The sequence below is a fragment of the Aspergillus terreus genome, genomic scaffold, assembly GCF_000149615.1.
Source record: "Aspergillus terreus NIH2624 scaffold_3 genomic scaffold, whole genome shotgun sequence".
NCBI lineage: Eukaryota > Fungi > Ascomycota > Eurotiomycetes > Eurotiales > Aspergillaceae > Aspergillus > Aspergillus terreus.
Window position 1 is genome coordinate 181141 of NT_165926.1, and position 19593 is coordinate 200733.

The 19593-nt window shown below is 55.8% G+C and overlaps 6 protein-coding genes across 6 annotated transcripts; 1 reads left to right on the forward strand and 5 right to left on the reverse strand.

Annotated features, from left to right (window-relative positions):
• Positions 1-945: 945 nt before the first annotated feature.
• On the reverse strand, positions 946-4280 carry ATEG_01955 (uncharacterized protein; the record flags this gene model as incomplete). Its single annotated transcript, XM_001211133.1, has 2 exons — positions 946-4030; positions 4084-4280. 2 exons carry the CDS (start codon positions 4278-4280, stop codon positions 946-948), a joined length of 3282 nt encoding a protein of 1093 aa, XP_001211133.1.
• Positions 4281-5626: 1346 nt separating this feature from the next.
• ATEG_01956 (dolichol phosphate-mannose biosynthesis regulatory protein) lies at positions 5627-5926 on the reverse strand (the record flags this gene model as incomplete). Its single annotated transcript, XM_001211134.1, has 2 exons — positions 5627-5815; positions 5870-5926. 2 exons carry the CDS (start codon positions 5924-5926, stop codon positions 5627-5629), a joined length of 246 nt encoding a protein of 81 aa, XP_001211134.1.
• A 365-nt stretch (positions 5927-6291) lies between these two features.
• On the forward strand, positions 6292-7619 carry ATEG_01957 (MIF4G domain-containing protein; the record flags this gene model as incomplete). The annotated part of the gene is made up of 2 exons (XM_001211135.1): positions 6292-7497; positions 7608-7619. 2 exons carry the CDS (start codon positions 6292-6294, stop codon positions 7617-7619), a joined length of 1218 nt encoding a protein of 405 aa, XP_001211135.1.
• Positions 7620-9065: 1446 nt separating this feature from the next.
• ATEG_01958 (putative MYND domain protein) lies at positions 9066-10742 on the reverse strand (the record flags this gene model as incomplete). Its single annotated transcript, XM_001211136.1, has 1 exon — positions 9066-10742. One exon carries the CDS (start codon positions 10740-10742, stop codon positions 9066-9068), a length of 1677 nt encoding a protein of 558 aa, XP_001211136.1.
• A 568-nt stretch (positions 10743-11310) lies between these two features.
• ATEG_01959 (WD repeat-containing protein) lies at positions 11311-14771 on the reverse strand (the record flags this gene model as incomplete). The annotated part of the gene is made up of 4 exons (XM_001211137.1): positions 11311-11319; positions 11368-11472; positions 11521-14539; positions 14614-14771. 4 exons carry the CDS (start codon positions 14769-14771, stop codon positions 11311-11313), a joined length of 3291 nt encoding a protein of 1096 aa, XP_001211137.1.
• A 1473-nt stretch (positions 14772-16244) lies between these two features.
• ATEG_01960 (uncharacterized protein) lies at positions 16245-18107 on the reverse strand (the record flags this gene model as incomplete). The annotated part of the gene is made up of 3 exons (XM_001211138.1): positions 16245-16466; positions 16563-17969; positions 18060-18107. The coding sequence occupies 3 exons, from the start codon at positions 18105-18107 to the stop codon at positions 16245-16247; spliced, it is 1677 nt and encodes a 558-aa protein (XP_001211138.1).
• Between the last annotated feature and the right edge of the window lie 1486 nt (positions 18108-19593).

Sequence of the window (19593 nt, forward strand, 5' to 3'; positions counted from 1 at the left end):
TTCGACCAGCTCGCCCCCCTCGTCGCCCAATGCATGGCCGCCCACGACCCATCGCATAATCCCGCCCACGTCCACCGCGTCGTCGCCCTCGCCCGCACCATCCTCGCCGCAGAATCCACCTCCTCGTCAACGGCACACGATCCCACCGTCGTCGATCTGGCCGCCCTGCTCCACGACATCGCCGATCGCAAGTACCTCTCCACCGTGACCGCAACCATCTCCACCTTCGCATCAGCGTCGACAACCGCCCTCCCCGCCGCCGACGCCCTCACACCGCACAATCTCGTGCGCGAGATCCTCCGCGCCCACGGCGCCGACATCGCCCTTGCCGACCGCGTCCAAACCATCGTTTCGCACGTGTCATACTCGACCGAACGCGCCGATCCGGCCGCTGTCCGCGCCCTCATCGAGAACGGATACCCCGAGCTTGCTATCGTGCAGGACGCGGATCGGCTGGACGCTATCGGCGCCGTCGGGATTGGGCGCTGCTTTACCTTTCTCGGGGCCAAGGGGAGGGACTTCCTGCCGGCGGGCGCTGCCTGGGAGATGGATAATGCCCTCGAGCATTTTTCTGACAAGCTCGAGAAGCTCGAGGGGATGATGAAGACGTCTACTGGGCGGCGCATGGCCCGCGAACGTACCCGGCGTCTCGGCGAGTTTAGGCGCTGGTGGGATGAGGAGATTCAGATGCTCACTTAGTTTCAGCCCGGTCTGGATGGAGTACTCGTAGAGGGAAGTTGAATAGACTTGCATCATATAGATACCGAAACACTATCTATCATTGGGGTATGTGACAGGATAGATCATATCGTGGTTCCGCAATACACAAGGAATGAATCAGGTCAATCTCCAATTAACGATATCGAGCCAGCCAACGCCAAATCCAATGTACCGTCTAGTCCCAGTCATCCTGTTCCAGTGTCAACCCATTCAAGTCAACCCGGGCTAAACCCGATCCTGTGCAAAATCCAGCACCTCACAGTCGTCTTCGAAGAACCCGTCGTCCACGCCCAAGCTAGCCGACGCATACGACGAAGACCGCTTCTTCTTCCGCCGCGTCGTGATGACAACCTCCTCGCCATGGCTGGTGTTGCTCCCCAGACTGATCAAGTTCTCCATCTCTCCGCCATAACCGCCATGGGGCTCGTGCACAACGTCGTCCTCTTCCTCCCCACCCGCGCTAAATGGCCGTACGTGGAGCTTGGACATCGCCATACCATCGCCAAAGACCCACTGGCCCGTGGGCACGTCTCCAGCGGGTGCTCCGTCACTCGGTTCCGTATAAATGAACAAGTTTACGCGTTGGTCCGTGTGGAAAGGCTGGTAAGGCGCATTGGTCTCAATCTCCGCCTGCGATAGAGGCTGGCATTTGAGCTGAGTCCCAGGCGACGGGCGCACGGTCGAAGAAGGTAGAGCCAACGTCGCATTCGTTGTCGACTCGGCCGTGAAGGCTCCCATTGCCATGGCCCCGCACGGCGACTGCAGGTGTGGAGGCAGTCGGAACTCCACCTCCTTGCCTCCGACAATCGACTGGAGCTGTCGGTTCTTGTGCGCCGAAAGCGAGCGTCGGATTCGGTACAGACGGAAAAACCCGCTGTCCACCACACCTAAAAATGGCTGCCCCTTATGAGTAACCCATGTCACTCGTGCCGCTGTCGGATCACGGGCTAAGCCACTTAGGTGAAGACGATTCTCGCCCACGTGTCGAAGCGTGTTGACTGTGCCAGTGGCTGCCCCCATGGATTTGCTCAACCCTGCCGCGACCACCTTGCCGCTCCTCACGCTGGCCGCAGACGGGATGGCGAACCCACCAACCGGAGGGAAAGCGGCTGCGGCAGAGGGCGTGCGGCCTCGAACAGCTGCAAAGATGGGCTGCGTCTTATCTCCCACTAGCTTGAATGCTGTCGAGAAGGGGTTGGTAGCCGCCGGTTTATCGATAAAGTCATCAGCTGATACTTCAGGCGCGGGAGGCTTGTTCGATGCCGGTCGAGCGCGACGGAAAGGAGGCCACTGGAAAGCAGTCCGCGGCAGATCAAACACATGTACCGTTCCTTTACGGGTGATGATGGCAAGCCGATCGCCCGACGGAGGACACCAAATCACATCCACAATATGCGACGTCGTCAACCGCGCGAAGCGTGCTACCTGTCGCACATTTGCACACGGGGCGGTCGCACTATCGGAAAGGAATGCCGCGGCGCGACAATATTTGGCCTGGAACAGGTCCCAGACGTATTGCACATCGCCCTTCTTGCTTGCGGTCAGCAGCATCAGTCCGTTTGGTGAGAATGACAGAAAACTGCATCCATTAGGGACCTGGAACGTAGCAACGGGATTGAACAACGCGTTCTTCATCTCGCCACCCTCCTCCAGCCTCTTCAAATCAATTATTGACACCAAGTCAGGCTCAGCCGGCGCGGAAGTTTGCGTATCCTGCGCATGCGTTGGAGGGAACATGTAGCCTGCCGGTGGGAAATCCACCATACTTCGCCGGGGTGTCGAATTCTGAGGCTGATCCTTGTTCCAGTAGTTGTTCCACGCTTGCAGTCCTTGATCTCCTACCCAGCGGGCGCCTCGCACAAGCTCTTGTGTGACACCGCGGGCAACCTTGTCAAATAAACTCTCTCCATCGCCGACGTCTGTCGCGCAATTCACCGCGGGTCGAGCTGGAGGGCTGCGGGTTTCGATTCCAAAAACCTTCCCAAGAATCAAAGATTGCGGCACCGATCCACGAAGAGATGTCCGGTAGCCAGACGAGGGAGGTACAATGGCGAGCCAGCGGCCTTTCAGCGCGAGAATCGGGCCATCACCATTGACCATCCCATGAGGCGAGTCGTTACGGGACCCATCTGGATCAGTCGAGCTCGAGGAAGTTGAATACCGTCGAGCTTCTCTTGTGTGGATGTTGGTCCATGTCTTTCCGAGGCACTGATAACTCTTCATGCTATAAATATATACCTCCCCGCTCACCCCCGAACCCAGAACAATAAAGTTGCTACTGGTGAACAGCTTCAAGTTCCCCGAAGGGGCTGGGGCAAACATGGGCAACCCAGGGATGTTATCCAAACACGGGGAGGGTCTGGCGGTAAAGAGTGTGGTGACATGCTCCCCGCTTCGGAGGGAATACACCTCTACTCGAGTCTGATAGAAGCGCGTATCATCTCTGGAGGACCTTTTGTCGGCCGACGAATGTTGTCCACTAGGGGCAGCTGGGATCTCGTTGCTCTCTGAGCCGGCAGAGGACGTATGACCCTCATCGTCCGAAACACTGGGTCCATGGAGGACGACGGCCACATGGGGCCTCGACGACGATAACGAGTCATCGGGCGAGCCACCTGGGAGGACCTTGGCATCGATCACGCGTCCGTTCAGCCCTGTCAGTTTTCCAACCAAGCGGGACTTCCGTTCTTCGATAGCGTGGATCTCAAGGCCGCCATCCATTCCGACCAAAAGGACAGTGCCACCCATTCTGGAGGCTTTAAACGATGGACTGGGAAGAGTGTCAAATGCACAAAAGGAATAATTTCCGTCCGCTGATGAACGATTGTTATTCCCATACACCGGGAGATCGATATCGGGGGCGCCATAAAAGTGAGCCTGCGGCATATGGGGAGGCGGAATATGATGATTGAACGGGCTACTGAGAGATTGGCTCTTCTGCCGGTCTACTGACTGCTGTCTGGAAACGGTGCTGCTCGCGTATCCATTTCCGTAGCTAAATGGTCTCGTTCGAGGCGGCGGTGATGCGGAAGACGGATGGCTAAAGCCTCCTTTCTCAGGGGTTGCGAGGTAACCAAAAGGAGATCCACTCGGCAGATCCCCTTCACCGACATCTTTGGGTGGGCTCTTCCCAAAGGGGACCGATTTGGCCCAGCTATCGGTTCGATAGGTGAGATCGTTCTCTGGAGCCTCGCCGAGGGCACCGAGAGCATCCAAAACCGGCGATACGATAGTCGGGGGTGGTTGTGACTCCAAGGGCGGGTCGGGACACGAAGATGGCTCGACTTGTGGAGGGGACGAGGTGTCAATCCTGTGGTATGTCTGTTAGCGACGGAGCGTCCTAGCAAGAGACGTGATACGTACAGATCCTCTGGTGGTGACTTTGCGGCGGCTTTCGCAGCTTTGGCCTTCGCCTTCGATCCGCTTTTACTCTTTTTCTTGGTCTTTCCACCGAGGTCATTCTCTGTCGAGATCTTGTTCGGATCGTCCGGGAGGGGGAGGTTGTCACCAAGGTACCGGCTTTGCTGGCGCGTCAAGTCGTCCGAAGCTGCCGGGGGCATTCAAATGAGTAGCCTCAACGGAGGCCCGATAGTCTCAGCGGAGGGATAACCGCTCTCAGAACCCTTGGGTAGGGCTGAGAACGGAGCGGATGGGTCGACGATGACGAAAGAGCACGTTATTCGCGGGATTCAATCAGTCCGTGAACTAGATCAACGCATCCAGTCAGTATGACTCAGCTTGCAGAAGGGCGACAGGCAGACCGTCGATAGATTCAAGATGTTGAGAGGGCGACAGAAGAAGAGTGATTTGACACGAGTGCGACAGGGCACGACAGAAGGCAAAGAATAGCGTATCGAGAGTCAGTCGAGACTCGAACGATACGCCAGTTGGAGGACCAGCCGGAAGCACTGCTCGACCGGGGTGTCCTCGTCAGTGGTTGTTGATAAGGTCCCAAGGTACGTTTGTGGCGGTGAGTCGATATACACCACCTAGAGATCGATACGATCGTAGAAGCCAGATATGAAACAGCACAGCACTGTGAGAGTTGGTCAAGAAGAAGTTCCAAAGAAGCAGAGAGGGGATGAGGGGGGGAATGAATGCAGGAGAGGGGGATGACATCGCCCCCAGTCACCCTCCGCTTATCTCCTATCAGCTGGAGGTACCTTACAGCCGGCCGCCAATCACTGCCTGGTACCCTACCGGTAATCAGCTTACTGCGGTAATACACTCTTTACCGGATGAGGCAGTCACGGGACCCGCATGCTACTTTCGCCTTCTCTGATTAGGCCCCCTGCTCGTACCATACCGTCATCGGTTTCAGCAAGGCACCAGCACCCGACCCCCACATCCGTCACGGGGCGGTAATACACGCTCTGGTTCCACGACTCACATCCATCTGCCTTCCTCGGATACTTCTACACCTCAACCAGGTACGCGCCTCCTGACGACACTCAACAGACATAACAGTCCAACATGCCTCCACGTGATCCTGTCCAGGTGACTCTCCCGGGTCTAGCCGCCACGAGAACAGGACATTAGAAGGGCCAAATGCAGCTGAATCCCGCCAAACAAAGTCACCCTTCGCCACATACCAGCCATCGTCCAGCTGCCATGACGCTGATGATTCGATCAGGAGTTGGGATCCAAGAAATCGTTGTCTGTTTATGCTTCTATTCGGAATGACCCGGTTTCCCTCTGCCGCCACATTATTAGTCTTGCCAAGGTCCTAGATCAGTAGTAGTGACGAAAATACTCGCTGAACAAGAATTCCAGAGCGAAAAGAAGCAAACTATTGATACACAAGCTTCATTAAAGGTCCACGGGTGACCTTGGTATATGGGAGGCCCCGTCCCAAGTCCTCGGTGTCGCGCAACATTCCCTCGACAGCCCTCACAATCGCACTCCGTCAAGTCTTCTTCTTCGCCGCCGCAGCCTTGGCCTTGGCTGCCTTCTTTTTGTTGCTGTTGATCATCACAATACCGATAAACGTGCCCACCACAGCCGAACCCAACAGAGTGAGGATGACGGGAATGCGAATCGCCCAGACGCGCGGAGGGAACAGATCATGGAGAGGGTGGCCGGGGTCAACAAATGGCTAATAATGAGTCAGTATATGCCTTATATTGACGGGAACACGCGTCAGACGCACCATGAGCAGAGTCCATGCCGTGTAGTAGAGAAAGATCGCGGTAGCGGCCAAGAGCATGGCGGATCCGACGAGTTGGCCCAGCTAAACCGTCAGTACAACCTGAGCTGTAGTTTTGTTCCACAGAAAGAGCCTACCATAGTGAGAGTCAATTGTCGTCAGAAGAGTCGAAGCTGGGAGGTTCGCAGAATGGATTGCGAGTTTGTTGATTGAAGGTGGCCTCTCCCTAGTCCCACGTAGTAACCCATGCGGAGACACTAAGACCGACTCCCCGTCCTGTCACGTGCCGCGCTAACTTTCTTTCCTTCGCCGCCTCACGTTTTGTTCCCGCCAGCTTCAGCTTCATCGCATCTCGCCGTTGGAGGCAACCGATGGATCTTTCTTGACTCCTCGGTATTTTTTTCCCTCCCCATTCGATAGTCACAATGACCGATTCCGCTGTACTGCAGTCTGCAGTGCGCGTGCCCACCCCTCCCCCGGGCGCTTCGTACTCTCCCCAGCCGTCGGGTTCTCGAAAACGCTCGCCGCCCTCTCGTTCACCTTCTCCAAATCGTCGACGGTCCCCTCCCGGTGATTCGTACAAGGAAGATGGCGACGTTCCTCGTATCGACCCCGATCGTGCGATCGAGAGAGAGCGTCAACTCGCCGAGCGCGTGCGTGAGCATGAGAAACAAGAGGCCGCGCGCAAACCCATGACCGAGGAGGAGAAACAGGCTGCCGCGAAGGCCGAATACGAAAAGCTCCTGAACATGCGATCGGGCGGTACTTACATCCCGCCCGCTCGTCTGCGTGCTTTGCAGGCTCAGATCACCGACAAGTCAAGCAAGGAGTACCAGCGCATGGCCTGGGAAGCGTTGAAGAAGTCGATTAACGGTCTGATTAACAAGGTTAACGTGTCGAACATCAAGTACATCGTTCCAGAGCTTTTCGGGGAGAACTTGGTCCGAGGACGTGGTCTCTTTTGTCGAAGCATCATGAAGGCGCAGGCCGCGAGTTTACCGTTCACGCCTATCTACGCAGCCATGGCGGCCATCGTCAACACGAAACTGCCCCAGGTGGGCGAGCTGCTCCTCAGCAGACTCATCGTCCAGTTCCGCAAGGCATTCAAACGAAACGACAAGGCGGTTTGCATCTCGTCCACGACATTCATTGCGCACCTGTGTAATCAGCAAGTGGTGCACGAAATGCTCGCCGCGCAGATCCTCCTGCTTCTGCTACACAAGCCCACCGACGATAGTGTCGAAATCGCCGTCGGCCTCACGAGGGAGGTCGGACAGCACCTGGAGGAGATGAGCGGTCCCATCGCACTGGCAGTGTTCGACCAGTTCCGGAACATTCTCCACGAAGCCGATATCGACAAGCGAGTTCAGTACATGATCGAGGTCTTGTTCCAGGTCCGCAAGGATCGGTACAAAGATAACCCGGCTATCAAGGACGAGCTGGATCTGGTGGAAGAGGAAGACCAGATCACTCACCGTATCGGCCTGGACGACGAAATCGAGACGCAGGACAGTCTGAATATCTTCAAATACGACCCGCAGTGGGAAGAACACGAGGAGGCATACAAGCGACTGAAGGCAGAGATCCTCGGGGAAGGGAGCGACGATGAAGAAGATGAGGACGAGTCGGACGTGAGCTCGGACGAGGAATCCGACGAAGAGAAGAAGATGGACATCAAGGATCAGACCAACACGGACCTCGTCAACTTGCGCCGGACGATCTACCTGACCATCATGTCTAGTATCGACTTTGAAGAATGCTGTCACAAGCTGATGAAGATCTCATTGCCGGCCGGCCTGGAGCCTGAACTGCCGTCCATGATCATCGAATGTTGCTCGCAAGAGCGCACCTACTCGAAGTTCTACGGTCTGATCGGAGAACGATTCGCCAAGATCAACCGACTCTGGTCTGATCTATTTGAAGCTGCATTTGCCAAATACTACGACACAATCCATCGCTATGAGACCAACCGTCTGCGCAACATTGCTCGCTTCTTTGGCCACATGCTCAGCACTGATGCAATCGGCTGGCATGTCCTGTCCATCATCCATCTGAACGAGGAAGAGACGACTTCCAGCAGTCGTATCTTTATCAAGATTCTTTTCCAGGATCTAGGCGAACACCTGGGTCTGCCGAAACTGCACGAACAGATGAAGGACGAGATCCTCCGCCCAAGCTTCGACGGTCTCTTCCCGACGGACAACCCCCGCAATACCCGCTTTGCGATCAACTATTTCACGAGCATCGGCTTTGGTATCCTCACCGAGGAGATGCGCGAGCATCTGAAGAACCTCCCCAAACCTACAGTTCCCGCGTTGCCCGCCCGTGCCGCGAGTCCGGCGTCGTCCGTATCCAGCAGATCGCATTCCACTTGTTCTACATGCTCACCTCGCTCCCGCTCGCGGTCTCACTCTTATTCGTACTCTCGCTCTCCCTCGCGGAGCCGCGGCCACGCGCGTTCTGTCAGTCGGGGCCGGTCGTATTCGCGGTCCATCTCTGGATCCTCGCGCAGCTACAGCTACACGCCCTCGCGGTCGAGATCTCCGGTATCGAAGAGCCGTCGTCGCTCCGTGTCTTACAGTCGATCACCGAGGAGATCGCTGTCTCGGACGCCCCCTCGACGCACTCGCGCCAGATCGTACGATTCGCGGTCTCGCAGCGTGACCCGATCGCCCTCGCGCTCCGTCACGCCTCCCCGGAAACGGCCCGATAAGAGCGGCCGGGGTCGCAGCTATTCCCGAAGCCCGTCCCGCTCGGTGTCGCGGTCAGTTACCCCGCCGCGCAAGGGACGGACTCGTCGCTATTCCTCCGAGAGTCGGTCGCCTCCGCGTCGGCGCGCCGAACGAAGCATTTCTGCTTCTCGCTCGCCATCCCGGACTCCTCCACGGTACAGCCGACGTAGAGACTCTGACTCGCGATCACCGTCGCGCTCACCGCCGCGTCGCGCGGAGCGACGCAGATCGCCGTCTCGGACTCCGCCCCGGCGAGGCCGTGACTAGACATATTGATGGTATGGCGGACGGCAAGGCATGTATCTACAGGGTCTAATACAGGATATTGGTTACGGCGGGGGTATAGGTAGTTATCAGCACGCAATAAGACCCTCCGAATCATGGAATATAAACATGGAGAATTCTAGTCTATATGCATCTATACAATGTAGCTGTAGCTCTATCGAACCCCGGGTATCAAAAGCAACCTACTCATCCGCCTCCCACACACACCGATCACACAAACACAACCCACCCAATGCACCACGCGCCCACTCCCTCCGCTCCTTCACATCCAACCCCACATCGCAATAGTGATTGAGGATCTCCTCGTCGGCCTTGATACCCTCGCCGGTTCGTCGCGACGCAGGAACCTGCCCCTCCGCCTGTGAGCCCGCCAGTTTCCGCTTCGTCCACGCCGGCCGCTCAGCCGCGCTGCGCGCCCGGAACGTAATCTCGCCACCCCACTCCCAGCGCACATTCGGGTCGCACGAGTGGTTCGCTAGACACCACAGCGGATGCACGGCGCAGAGCTCGGGCCCGCCGTCCCAGGTCGAGAGACGGCCGGACGCGGTGCCGCGGAACTTGGCGTACAGCGTGTTGAGCACCCAGGTGTCGTAGCGCGGGAGGCACGCGTACGGGTCCAGCTCCATCTCCTCGAGGAAGCGCATGGGCTGCAGCACGTTCAGCTGGAAGGAGAACGGCAGCGCCGCCTCGGGCGGAGTCGGAGCCGTCTCGTCCCCGGCCGGGGAGTACTCGTGGAAATCGCCCCAGATGTACTTGATCTCGGGCAGGTCGAGCGGGTGCACGTCCTGCGTGGCGGCCATGGCCAGCGCGCGCGCCAGCAGCAGCAGGTAGAGGTAGTCGGCCTTGTCCTTGGGGTCGGGGACGTCCTTGCCGATGGACTCGAGGTTCTCGACGAGGCCGCACACGGCGCCGTGGTAGACGGTCTGGGCGGTGTCGTGGCAGGCCTGGCTGCAGAAGATGGTGTCGGCGCAGTCGGCGCAGGCGACGGGCGGGTGGTCGGAGGCTAGGTCCGGGAGGGGCGCGTTGCAGGCGTCGCAGAGGTCGTCGTGGAGGCGGTTCGTCGCGGTGAGGAGGGAGGTTTCGCGGAGGATGATCTCGCCGGGGGCGATGTCTTCTTTGGCGAAGAGGCCGAGCTGGATCGAGACGTCGGGGCTGTTGGCGTCTGTCGAGCCGTGGAGGGCGGGCAGCGCGACGGCGCGCACCTCGCATTTAGGCGCGACGTCTTTCAGGCGTTCGTTCAGGAGCTGCAGGGTCGCGGGGGCCTTGCGGTCTGGTTCGTGCTCGTTCCACGGGTAGAGCACGCGGCGAGCGAAGCCCTGGGCTTCCAGGGCGCTTGGGTCGATGCGCACGTCGTCGGTGGTGTTCTTTTGCGGGCGTTTGGCGACGTACGCCTGTTTGATGAGTTCCATTTGCGTTTGGAGGGTCTTCTTCGCCATATCGACGTTTCCAGATGCATCATCAAGCAAGTCTAACCCGCGTACACAGAACTCGAACGCATCTCGGAAGCAGCCACAGGTGACCAAGCTTCGTACCAACAGGGCGTATACGTCCCCGACAATGGCGTCGTATTCCTCTTGGGTGATGGGAATGTACGCTTCATCCTCGTCTTCCTCCTCGACATTGTCCCCCTTCCCTGCGGTATGCTCCTCGGATATGCGCCGTCTAGCATGGAACTCGCATCCATCGGGGTCCACCACAGACTCTAGTAGTGAAAGGGAGCGATACGCATCGGCCGAGGCGAGATCGGCGAACCCGAGTTGCTCGTGGATGAGACCTCGCTCGAGGTAGCGATGGGGGTTGTGGGGGTCAGCATACAGCTGGGCTGTTGCTTCTGCTCGTTTCTGAAGGAGATCGCTCATGGCGTATGGCGTGGAGTTTGAGGTCAATGGACAGTCATAGAAGATCTATAGATCGCAGGACAAGTTTATCGTGAGGTGGACGCGGAATTGGGTGTGTGGTAGGCAATTGAGTCAGAGTAAGCCCTTCTATGAGCAGAACCAGGATGACTTCCACTCTCTCAAATAAGATATAATTGCCGTGTAGTTATAGCTGTATCTCGTTGCCACGGAGAAATCTTCATTTTTCGATGCGGGGGACATCTCTATCAACACGTGATGATAAGGCTCCATGCCTTACAACACAGGCAGCGAGATCCGGAAACTACGAGGCTACACTACACAACAATTCTCAATCAGAATAAGCAATTATTCCATTCTCAATATACTAAACTGGCCTTAGACAGCTTCCAGTGCTATGGTATCCTGTCGTCAGTCGCCTTCGCCAATATGTCGGCCGTCTAAGGCCAAGAATCACAAGAATAATGATAGTAATAGTAATATATACACGAATCCATGTTGACAAAGTCTATAGCGAGAGTAGAAAGACATTCGGCCCTTCTTTGGCAGACCAGAATGCAGTGGTGACCGCTCACATCATCTGCAAGAGTCAGCGCAGCTGGTTAAGAATGTCAAAACCCAGACTTACATGGCAATTGGTATCGTTAAGCACCAAGGTGGTAGGGGCATCGCCATCTTCTCCCGTTGCTGGTCGATTTCTGGCAGATTCGGCAATCTGGGCCAGGAATGCTCTCTGTGGGCGCGTTAGATTGTAACTTTTCCATAGATCAGCCAGACTTACAGTAAGAGCTGCATCACTCATGCCGCCTCGTCGGTCCACATCGTTCTGGCTCAAGATCTGGTAGCTGTCGTGCATACGCTTGCGGCTCTTCAGACCACCAACTGCGTGAACCCTTGGTCCCAGAGTATTGCACGGGTTGTCGGGATCGAGGATGTTGATGCCGCGGCGAGCAGCTTCCTGCGCGTGTCGATCGGCGGAGAAGATTTTGATTGTGCTGTCAATCCCAGAAACGGCCATAGTTGGTTCGTATGGATGTCCTACAGCCCGCTGTAAGTCTCTCATCGCCCGAGGTATCACAGATAGGAACTCACCTTGCACAACATTAACCACTTCGCTGTCTCCCGCGAGAATATTCAACAATTTGCCGGTCTTGCGGTCCCAGATGAACAGGTTCCCATCGTCGCTGCCGCTCACCACATACTCATCATTCAACCCGAAGTAATTCACGTCTTTCACCGTTTTGATATTGCAGTGCCCACGGTAGACTCTGGTGTGGGAGGAGCATGGAACGTCAAGTTCGACGTCCTCGCGGCGTGGTCGTCGCAAACCATTCAATCTGAACATGGCCTCTTCGGGATCAGAGTCATCATCATCGTCATCCTCGGACGAATCGCCGATGCTCATCGCAAAATCATCCTCGCTGTCATACTGGTCACCGTCCTCTTCGTCCTCTGCCTCTTCAGCGGCCATGTCTGACTCGCTATCATCGTTCTCAGCAGAACTATCGCCGTGTGAAGTAGCTGTCGCTGACCGCCCATCTGCTCCATCCAAGAAGTCTTCTAACGGCAGGTCAGAGGGCGACCGATTCCTGGAGGAAGCTGCTGCTAGTAACTGAACAATCGGTTCGTCCTCCATATTGATATCAATATCTTCCTGGGACCTTTCGGGGGCCGCCTCCGTTTCTGAGTCTTCTTCGACAATCGCATGCAAGCCACCGAAAGCCCTGTTGACAAATTCGTAGTTCACGCCCGTGCCAACATCCATCAGAATTCCACGCCCAACCTTCAGGGCCCAAAAACGCGTCGCTGCTGATCGGTCGAGAGCTTGGATTTGAGTATCGGAGGTATCGTTTCCTCCAACTCTAGCGGCCGAGTTGTCTAGGTTTTCTAGGGGCAGTCTCACCGCATTTCCAAAGGCCGTGACTGCTGCATGCTGCGTGGGGAAGAGGATACGACTGCTGTCATGTTCGAACCGAGATGCGTCGACATTGACGACAGGGGAGTCGCTAGACAAATCCTGGAGATAAGGAATCAAGATCGATTCGATGGCGCTATCATCCGCAGTGGCAGACAAGGGGTACCGTGCCTGATTGCGTCGATGGACACAATCACGACGGAAGCCTGCCAGCAGAGCCTCTCTGCCTCCCTCGACAAAAAGCAGTATAGCTTTAAGGAAGTCGTATCCAAACTGCGATCTGCGGTCGAGAGTGTTATTTTCATTGGGGGCCGGAGTGATCTGCTGGAAGGACTCCATGTCAATATCTACATCCTCTGGCGTGTCTCGTATCTGACCCCCTAAGACTCGTGCTAAGACTCCCGAGGCTTGAACAAACCTCCAGGCCGATTGTCGGTTACGACGGAGGGTTTGCTGGAGGCGCACCGTCTCAGGCGTAGGGTTCATAGGATACCTCCAGGCCTGCATCACTTCATTCAATTGGGATAGGTACGTTGCCGCATAGGTCAACGCAGTCGAGAACGATTCGGTATATGGAGTCAGGTCGGATTGATTCGAGTCCTCGCCCGTCTCTCTCAGGGAAGCTTCCAGCGAAAATAGCGATTTTCGGAGCTTAGCAAGGCCCTTGGCGATGCGCATGCTCAGCCTCTGGGCGTCGTTTAACATGGAATACTGCGTTTGTTCCAAGATTTGGTGGGCTGACGCGTTGGTGCCCTGGAAGGGGACATCCTCGGACTCACCATTTCCGTAACGAACCCGGACGGCTATATCAGAGTCCCTCTGTCTGGACGAGCGATGACGAGATGGTCGCCGTGTGCTACTAGAGCTCGATGACATTGATGCTCCATTCTGGCGCTTACGCTTGCGGTCGTGGCCGTTGGCTTTACCAGGCTCGGGAGATGATTTCTCGGCCTCCATCGCATCGGGGCTGCGGATTAGATCAAAACTGTATATGTGGTCCCCGGACCAGCTCACGACCATCTCGTTCGGGTTGGCATCGCTAATTTTACAAGCCGTGATATGACCATTGTCCCGCGGCTTCATTCGTCGCTTTCCGTGAGGAGCGAATCTCCGAACGCATCGGGTCGCCTTTCCCATCAGTTCATCGTCGCGACTCCCATTGATTCCAGGCGAGCCACCCGGGTCTCCCCGTTCTGCGAGAAGGTCACGGCCTAACATACGCCGGTCATGAAGGAAGCAGTGAAGATGCGCTCCGCCCAGGGCGATATAATGTGGCTGCGTCGGCGAACATGATATCGTGTTGAGGTCCAAGTGATGCTTTTTGTACGAGATCAGAGGCGGTGGGGTATTCGAAGAATCATGCTCCACTCCGGGCCGATACGCAAACATGCCCTGGCCACCCCTCGGTTTCGGATAGGCCGAGGATGGCTGGCGCAAATCCCACTGACGGACTTCCCCATCTTCGGAACATGTCAGGAACAGATAGGGAGACGATTCGGTGACGATGCGCTTCACGCGATCCGCATGACTGCGGTAAACCCGGGTATTGGTGTTCGCCTCCGTGAGATAACGCGTATTGGTGAAGAAGTTGTTGAATCGCTGACTCCGCGCCGAGGCGGTGAAGCAAGAGGTAGACTCGACATTGCGATTGCTGCTGGAGTGTTCAATATCGAAAACTCGCACCTGGTGATCGCCCGCGCAGGTGACCACCGTTCTATCGTCGGAATGCGGCATAAATTTGACAGAGAAGATGTTCGCGCGGTGGCCGGTGGAAACGGTGGTGTTCAAGGAGAATGGGGCCGTGGAAGATTCGGGCTGGTAGGAGTAGATATTCAGGTGTAAGTCGTCGGATCCCGAAGCCAGCAGTCGACCAGAGCGAGACCAGCTAGCTTGGTGTTAGAGACCGATCCAAACACGTCGCAACCAGTACGTAGATCTAAGGATGCAGGGCCAACATACCTTAACGCATTGACGCAGCCCGTGTGACCCCCCAGCTCATTCACGATGTCCAGATCGTCCACCCATTCCTTGGATCCATAGATGCCCCGGATACTGGTGTATTGCGAGAGGTCTCCGGACTCCCGGCGCCAGATCCGATCGTACAGTTGGTTCTTCATGGTGCGGTCGATCGATGGGTGGGAGTCATGGGTGTCAGTGATGAGAGATCATCGCGCGCGCGAGTTGTCGAGGATGACGTCAGTTTCTGGCGGGCGCAGAACGACGCAGAAGCGGTGATGCTGATAAAGTGGTCAAGGGTGATGGAGAGGCGAAAGAGATCGGACGAGAAGTGAAGTCAGAAAAAGGTTCTAATGAGCGTGAAGGGTGAGGCGAGAAAGAGAGAGAGTGATGTGAGTGGAGGGAAGAGAAAGGAACCGGAGGGAAGAGGAACGGCGGGATGGAGCTCCGGCTATCGACTGTGGTTCTAGGCGCGATCGGCTCATGGAGGAAAGACAACAGCAAACCAAACAGGGAAACTTGGGACGATCTAAGCTGGTTAGTCAGGACTAACACAGGGATCGTGTTGTTTGCTGCAGGGTGGAAGAGCTACCCGTACCCGGGGGCAGTGGAAGAGGGCGTCAAGAGTAGGCAGGCCGCAGACCGAAAGGAACAGAAAGGATGACGAACCGAAGATCAAGCAAGAGAGAGGGGCGCTGGAGATGCTCCACCAGAACCAGTCAGTCAAGTAATCTTTTTGTCTGGTTCGCCGTTGAAAGGTTTGCGACGTCTGCTCCGACCGCAGCAATGATGATTAATTCGGCCGGGCCTCGAGTAGTCCGTGTATCGGGTAGACCAGATGGAGGAGCAGTCGCAGTCCATTGACGCGCCAAGGCTGGACGATTCTTTGGATGGAGGACCGGACCGGCGGAAGGAACAGGTCAAACAGTCATGAGTTGAAGTGGAGAAGTTGGATCATACCTCAGAATGATGAGGATAGCAGCGGTTGATCGTGTTGGTGGTGGTGGTGATGGTGGGTGGGAGAAGAGGACGGTGAGAGGAACTGTCAAACTCTACTGCGGAGTACCACGTTACATACACCTCCGATCCCCGTCGTCGCCTCATGACGCAACACACATATATATTTCAAACTGTTTGTACATATGGAGTACTCGGAATTATGTATCTCGTCTTGGACGACCTATGACATTGATAATATCTACCATCATGGGGGTAACCACCAACAATAGATCCTCGATATGCGCGCATGCTACCCGAGGATATATAACTACGGAGTATTCTCAACACCATCGGATACATCAAGGACTCGATTTGTAACTTCGCTCTAAAATGCCGATCATGCATTCGTTTTATCGTACTACTCGTCAAGACATCTGCATCCTCATCGCGAATATACCAGGTCAGACATATAGACTAGCCCGCCTCCGCACTTCACCATAGGCGGCGGAAGTTGACCGCCATCGACAGAGCCAGGACCTGTGCTGGATGTATCAGGACGCATCCCGGGTAGATATGTTATACGAGCCAGGGCCCAGGATGGTGCGGAAATCCCTCGGTCTGGATCCATCCACCCGATCTGTCATGTAACTTGAAATCAAGAAACCTGTCCGAGCTAAGTCGATAGTCCCGGTCAATCAGGTTTCCGAGATAACGAGAAACCAGTTTGCGTAGGACGTCCCCTGCCCGTTCCGAAACCACCGCAGTCGATGCGGATGGCCCCTGAGGGTGTTCCCTGGTACTTCGCCTCGTCTTCGCTGGTTCGCTCCACGTCGTGCGCTCATTGCGCTAGAAGCCGTCTTCCCGTTCGAATGCCATCGATAGATGACTGGGAAAGGACTCGAAGAATGCTTCAGGGCCTATGAGATCAACGACAGTTGTCTCCACATTCCAACTCGCGGTGTGCTGTCATGCAATGGCTTCGGTGTAGGCAGCTGGCCAGCAAGCTGACTAACCCATTGTCGCTCAGACCTTACGATGTCGGCTTCTATTTTACGGATGGCATTGAGTTCCTCCACCATCGAATTGGCCATCTCCTCTAAGCCCTTGGCAACTCGCAGAAGGGTAGAGCTTTCAAGCCGCTCCACCTCCCCGTAGCCAAGGATGTCCAGACTCTGAAGCTGTCTTGAGCAAAGTTCAAGCTTCATTGTCGTCAAGTAGACTTCTTCTTTCCACGCAGCGTTCAGCGGATCGATGAAGACGACGGGGCCGAGAGCCTCCTCCGTGTAGTGACGGAGGTTCCGAATTTCATCGGCCTGCTGGAGCCAGGATTCAAATTCCTGCAGGAGAGTCGTATACCTGCCTCCGGGGGTTTCCGTCAGATCGCATACCTCCTGCAGCACCTGTGAAAGAACCTGGATCTGCTCCGCAAATCCCTGGCGACCGTTATACTCGCGACAATTCTTGAACCAGTGATGCAATGCCTGTCCGTTGAGTTGCCGCTGAAGTTCCCTCTCCTCTTTCAGGACTCCACGATAGTCTGTTGCAACCGAATCATACAGATCCCGAATCTCCGACTCCGCAGTGGCCTCCCATTCCGTGTTCTGTCGCAGGAAAGTAGAATGCAAAAGACTCAGCTGCAGCAGCTCAGTTTGCAACGCGGCAATTTCAGGCCAGGACGAAGGTATTAAGGAGGGATCCAAGTCTGCAGGTGCTCTGACCGAAGGTGTCGTAGCTTGGGGTGTTGCCGACTTTTTAGGTGAGTAATGCTGTTGAAAGGTTGTAAACTGGGTCCTTGACCGTGGAGTGGCCGTCACGGGCGACGGAGGCTCGATCTTCTTCGTGGCAGCTTGGACAGATGCGGGAGTCACTACCTGGCTGCGGTGGCGCGTATGGCCCCGGGTGGTTGAAGAGGTCCCGGGGCTAGACCTGGCAGGTTGTCGGAGGGAGGCAGATCGAACCGGTCGTGGGGGTGGGGGCATGTCTGTCTTCTTCGGGGACGTGGGGCGACCATTTTGCTTGGTGGTGAGGCTGGGTTTCACAGGAGAAGGCGGTCCCCGCGCGGCGGTGGTCGGAGTTGTAGAAGGGGCTGTAAGCTTCGTAGCTGTGGTTGATTTCAACGGGCTGGGACGAACTAAGCTTTGTCGTCGAGCTGCAATTGTTGAAGCGGATGAAGGTGGCTGCTCTGACGGGAGAGAGATCTTCTGAGGTGGTCGAATACCTCGCAGCGGTAGTCGAGTGTCCTGCGGTTTGGGGGGTCGAGAGGAAGTTGTGGAGCGCGCATCCCGTACGGGCAACTGGCTTTTGTCGCGAGACGCGGTGCTTTCGTTGATAGTCGCCGGGTTCAGAGACGGAGCTTGGGCGGTTGTATTCGTTGCGGGAGCACTTTTCAGGGTGGTTGTACGCGCTCCATCGACTGAGAGCTGTGATGGTGGCGTCAGTCAGCTGGCCATGCGAGGAGAGGTCCACCCTGACTCCATGGGTAAACAAAGCAAGGGACGGTCAATACTCACTTGTTTACGCGGCTCTCGAAGGGAAGGAGTCCGCGTAGGAATGGGCATAGTTAATAGCTAGAGCATTTATCATGTGTCTATCAGACAAGCAAAAGCCACGGCTGTGGGAAATAGACGGTCGTTGGAGGTTGATTAATTGGTGACGGGGGTAGTTCGGGGTGGAAGCTCCACCGCAGTTGTCCCGACTCCCCAGGCACGTGGTTCTCCAAACCCTGATTCAATTGCATATACGGAGCACGCATGACAAGACCGAGTTGTGACCTCTTGGTAAATATCCTCTCCATATGTATCCTATTGACCAGCCATATAGGTACATAATCATGGTTACAGAAAAACGTTAAACATACTCAAAACGAACAGATATGAGAGTCCGACAACTATAGCACTCAACCAGCCGTATATAAGGCCCATTTCTGTCCAGAAAAAGACGATTTTTTGCCATATAGTTATCCAAATACCTGATATTATGCGTATGTGGCCTGCACGGTGTTAGTGACCAGATGCTCATTTCATTCACCAGAGCCAACTTACCACTGGACACTTGCTCCTGGGTCTCATGATACTGAAGCATCTCTTTGGCAAAGGCAGCGGCGGCGGCGGCAGCATAAGGCTGCCAAATATCATTCTTGTGAGAATCGGCGTAATCCGAGATTCCCCGAATTACAATGCATTCAAAGTCATCCACCATCATCACACCGGCTGCCTCCATTTCAAAGCAGATCACCCCTCCTAAGCTAAGGCTTAGTCTGTCCCGTTCAATACCGTCCTTCATCACCCGGTTTCCTGAGGCGATCAGGCCGTAGTGCACCTGTGAGAAGCCTCGCCGAGGTCGTCTCACAACCCCTGATAAATCGCAAGATCCGCAAGTAGTTGTATTGGGTTTGTGCACGCAATCGGGGGAATACAAAACGTCCATCACGCGCGGGCGTTGATAGCACACGCCTAGCTCAGGGGACTGCAGGACTATTTGTTCGACGAGATCTTCAATCCTAATTCGCCGAAATTGGTGTTCTAATCGTAGGGCATTCAATCCCGAGAGTCATTTCTGTGGTGGCCTCTGGACGATCTCCCTCCGCATAAACCCTGTAGGTGTTTGTTTCCCCATGTCATATTCCACCACCCCGGGGTGAGTATCAGCTGGGAAGCTCACAGCCACATCACCAAGGCGGATGTCTTGCGTGTCGCTTGGGACGCCGCCTCCTATCCCGACCATCAAGCCCAGTGAGATCGCGGGGAAAGTCCTCGCAACATGAGTAGAAACACTAGCGGCAGAGACTTTACCCCGGTATCCTCCGGGTAGAGAAGCAATAACGACATTGTGTCCGCTCAGCTGGCCAAGGACGTACTGGTTCGGGTCCCCTCTTGGGGGGCAAAATTGGTTGTGCTCCTCATCCAGCATACACCGGACAGCATTTACTTCCACTTCCAACGCACATACCAAAGCAATCGTGTATGCCTCACAGGGCAAAGCTTTTGGCCTTGAGAAGCAGGTCATCCTTGTTGGTGGGAGTTGGTTTCTCGTGGAAGGAAGATC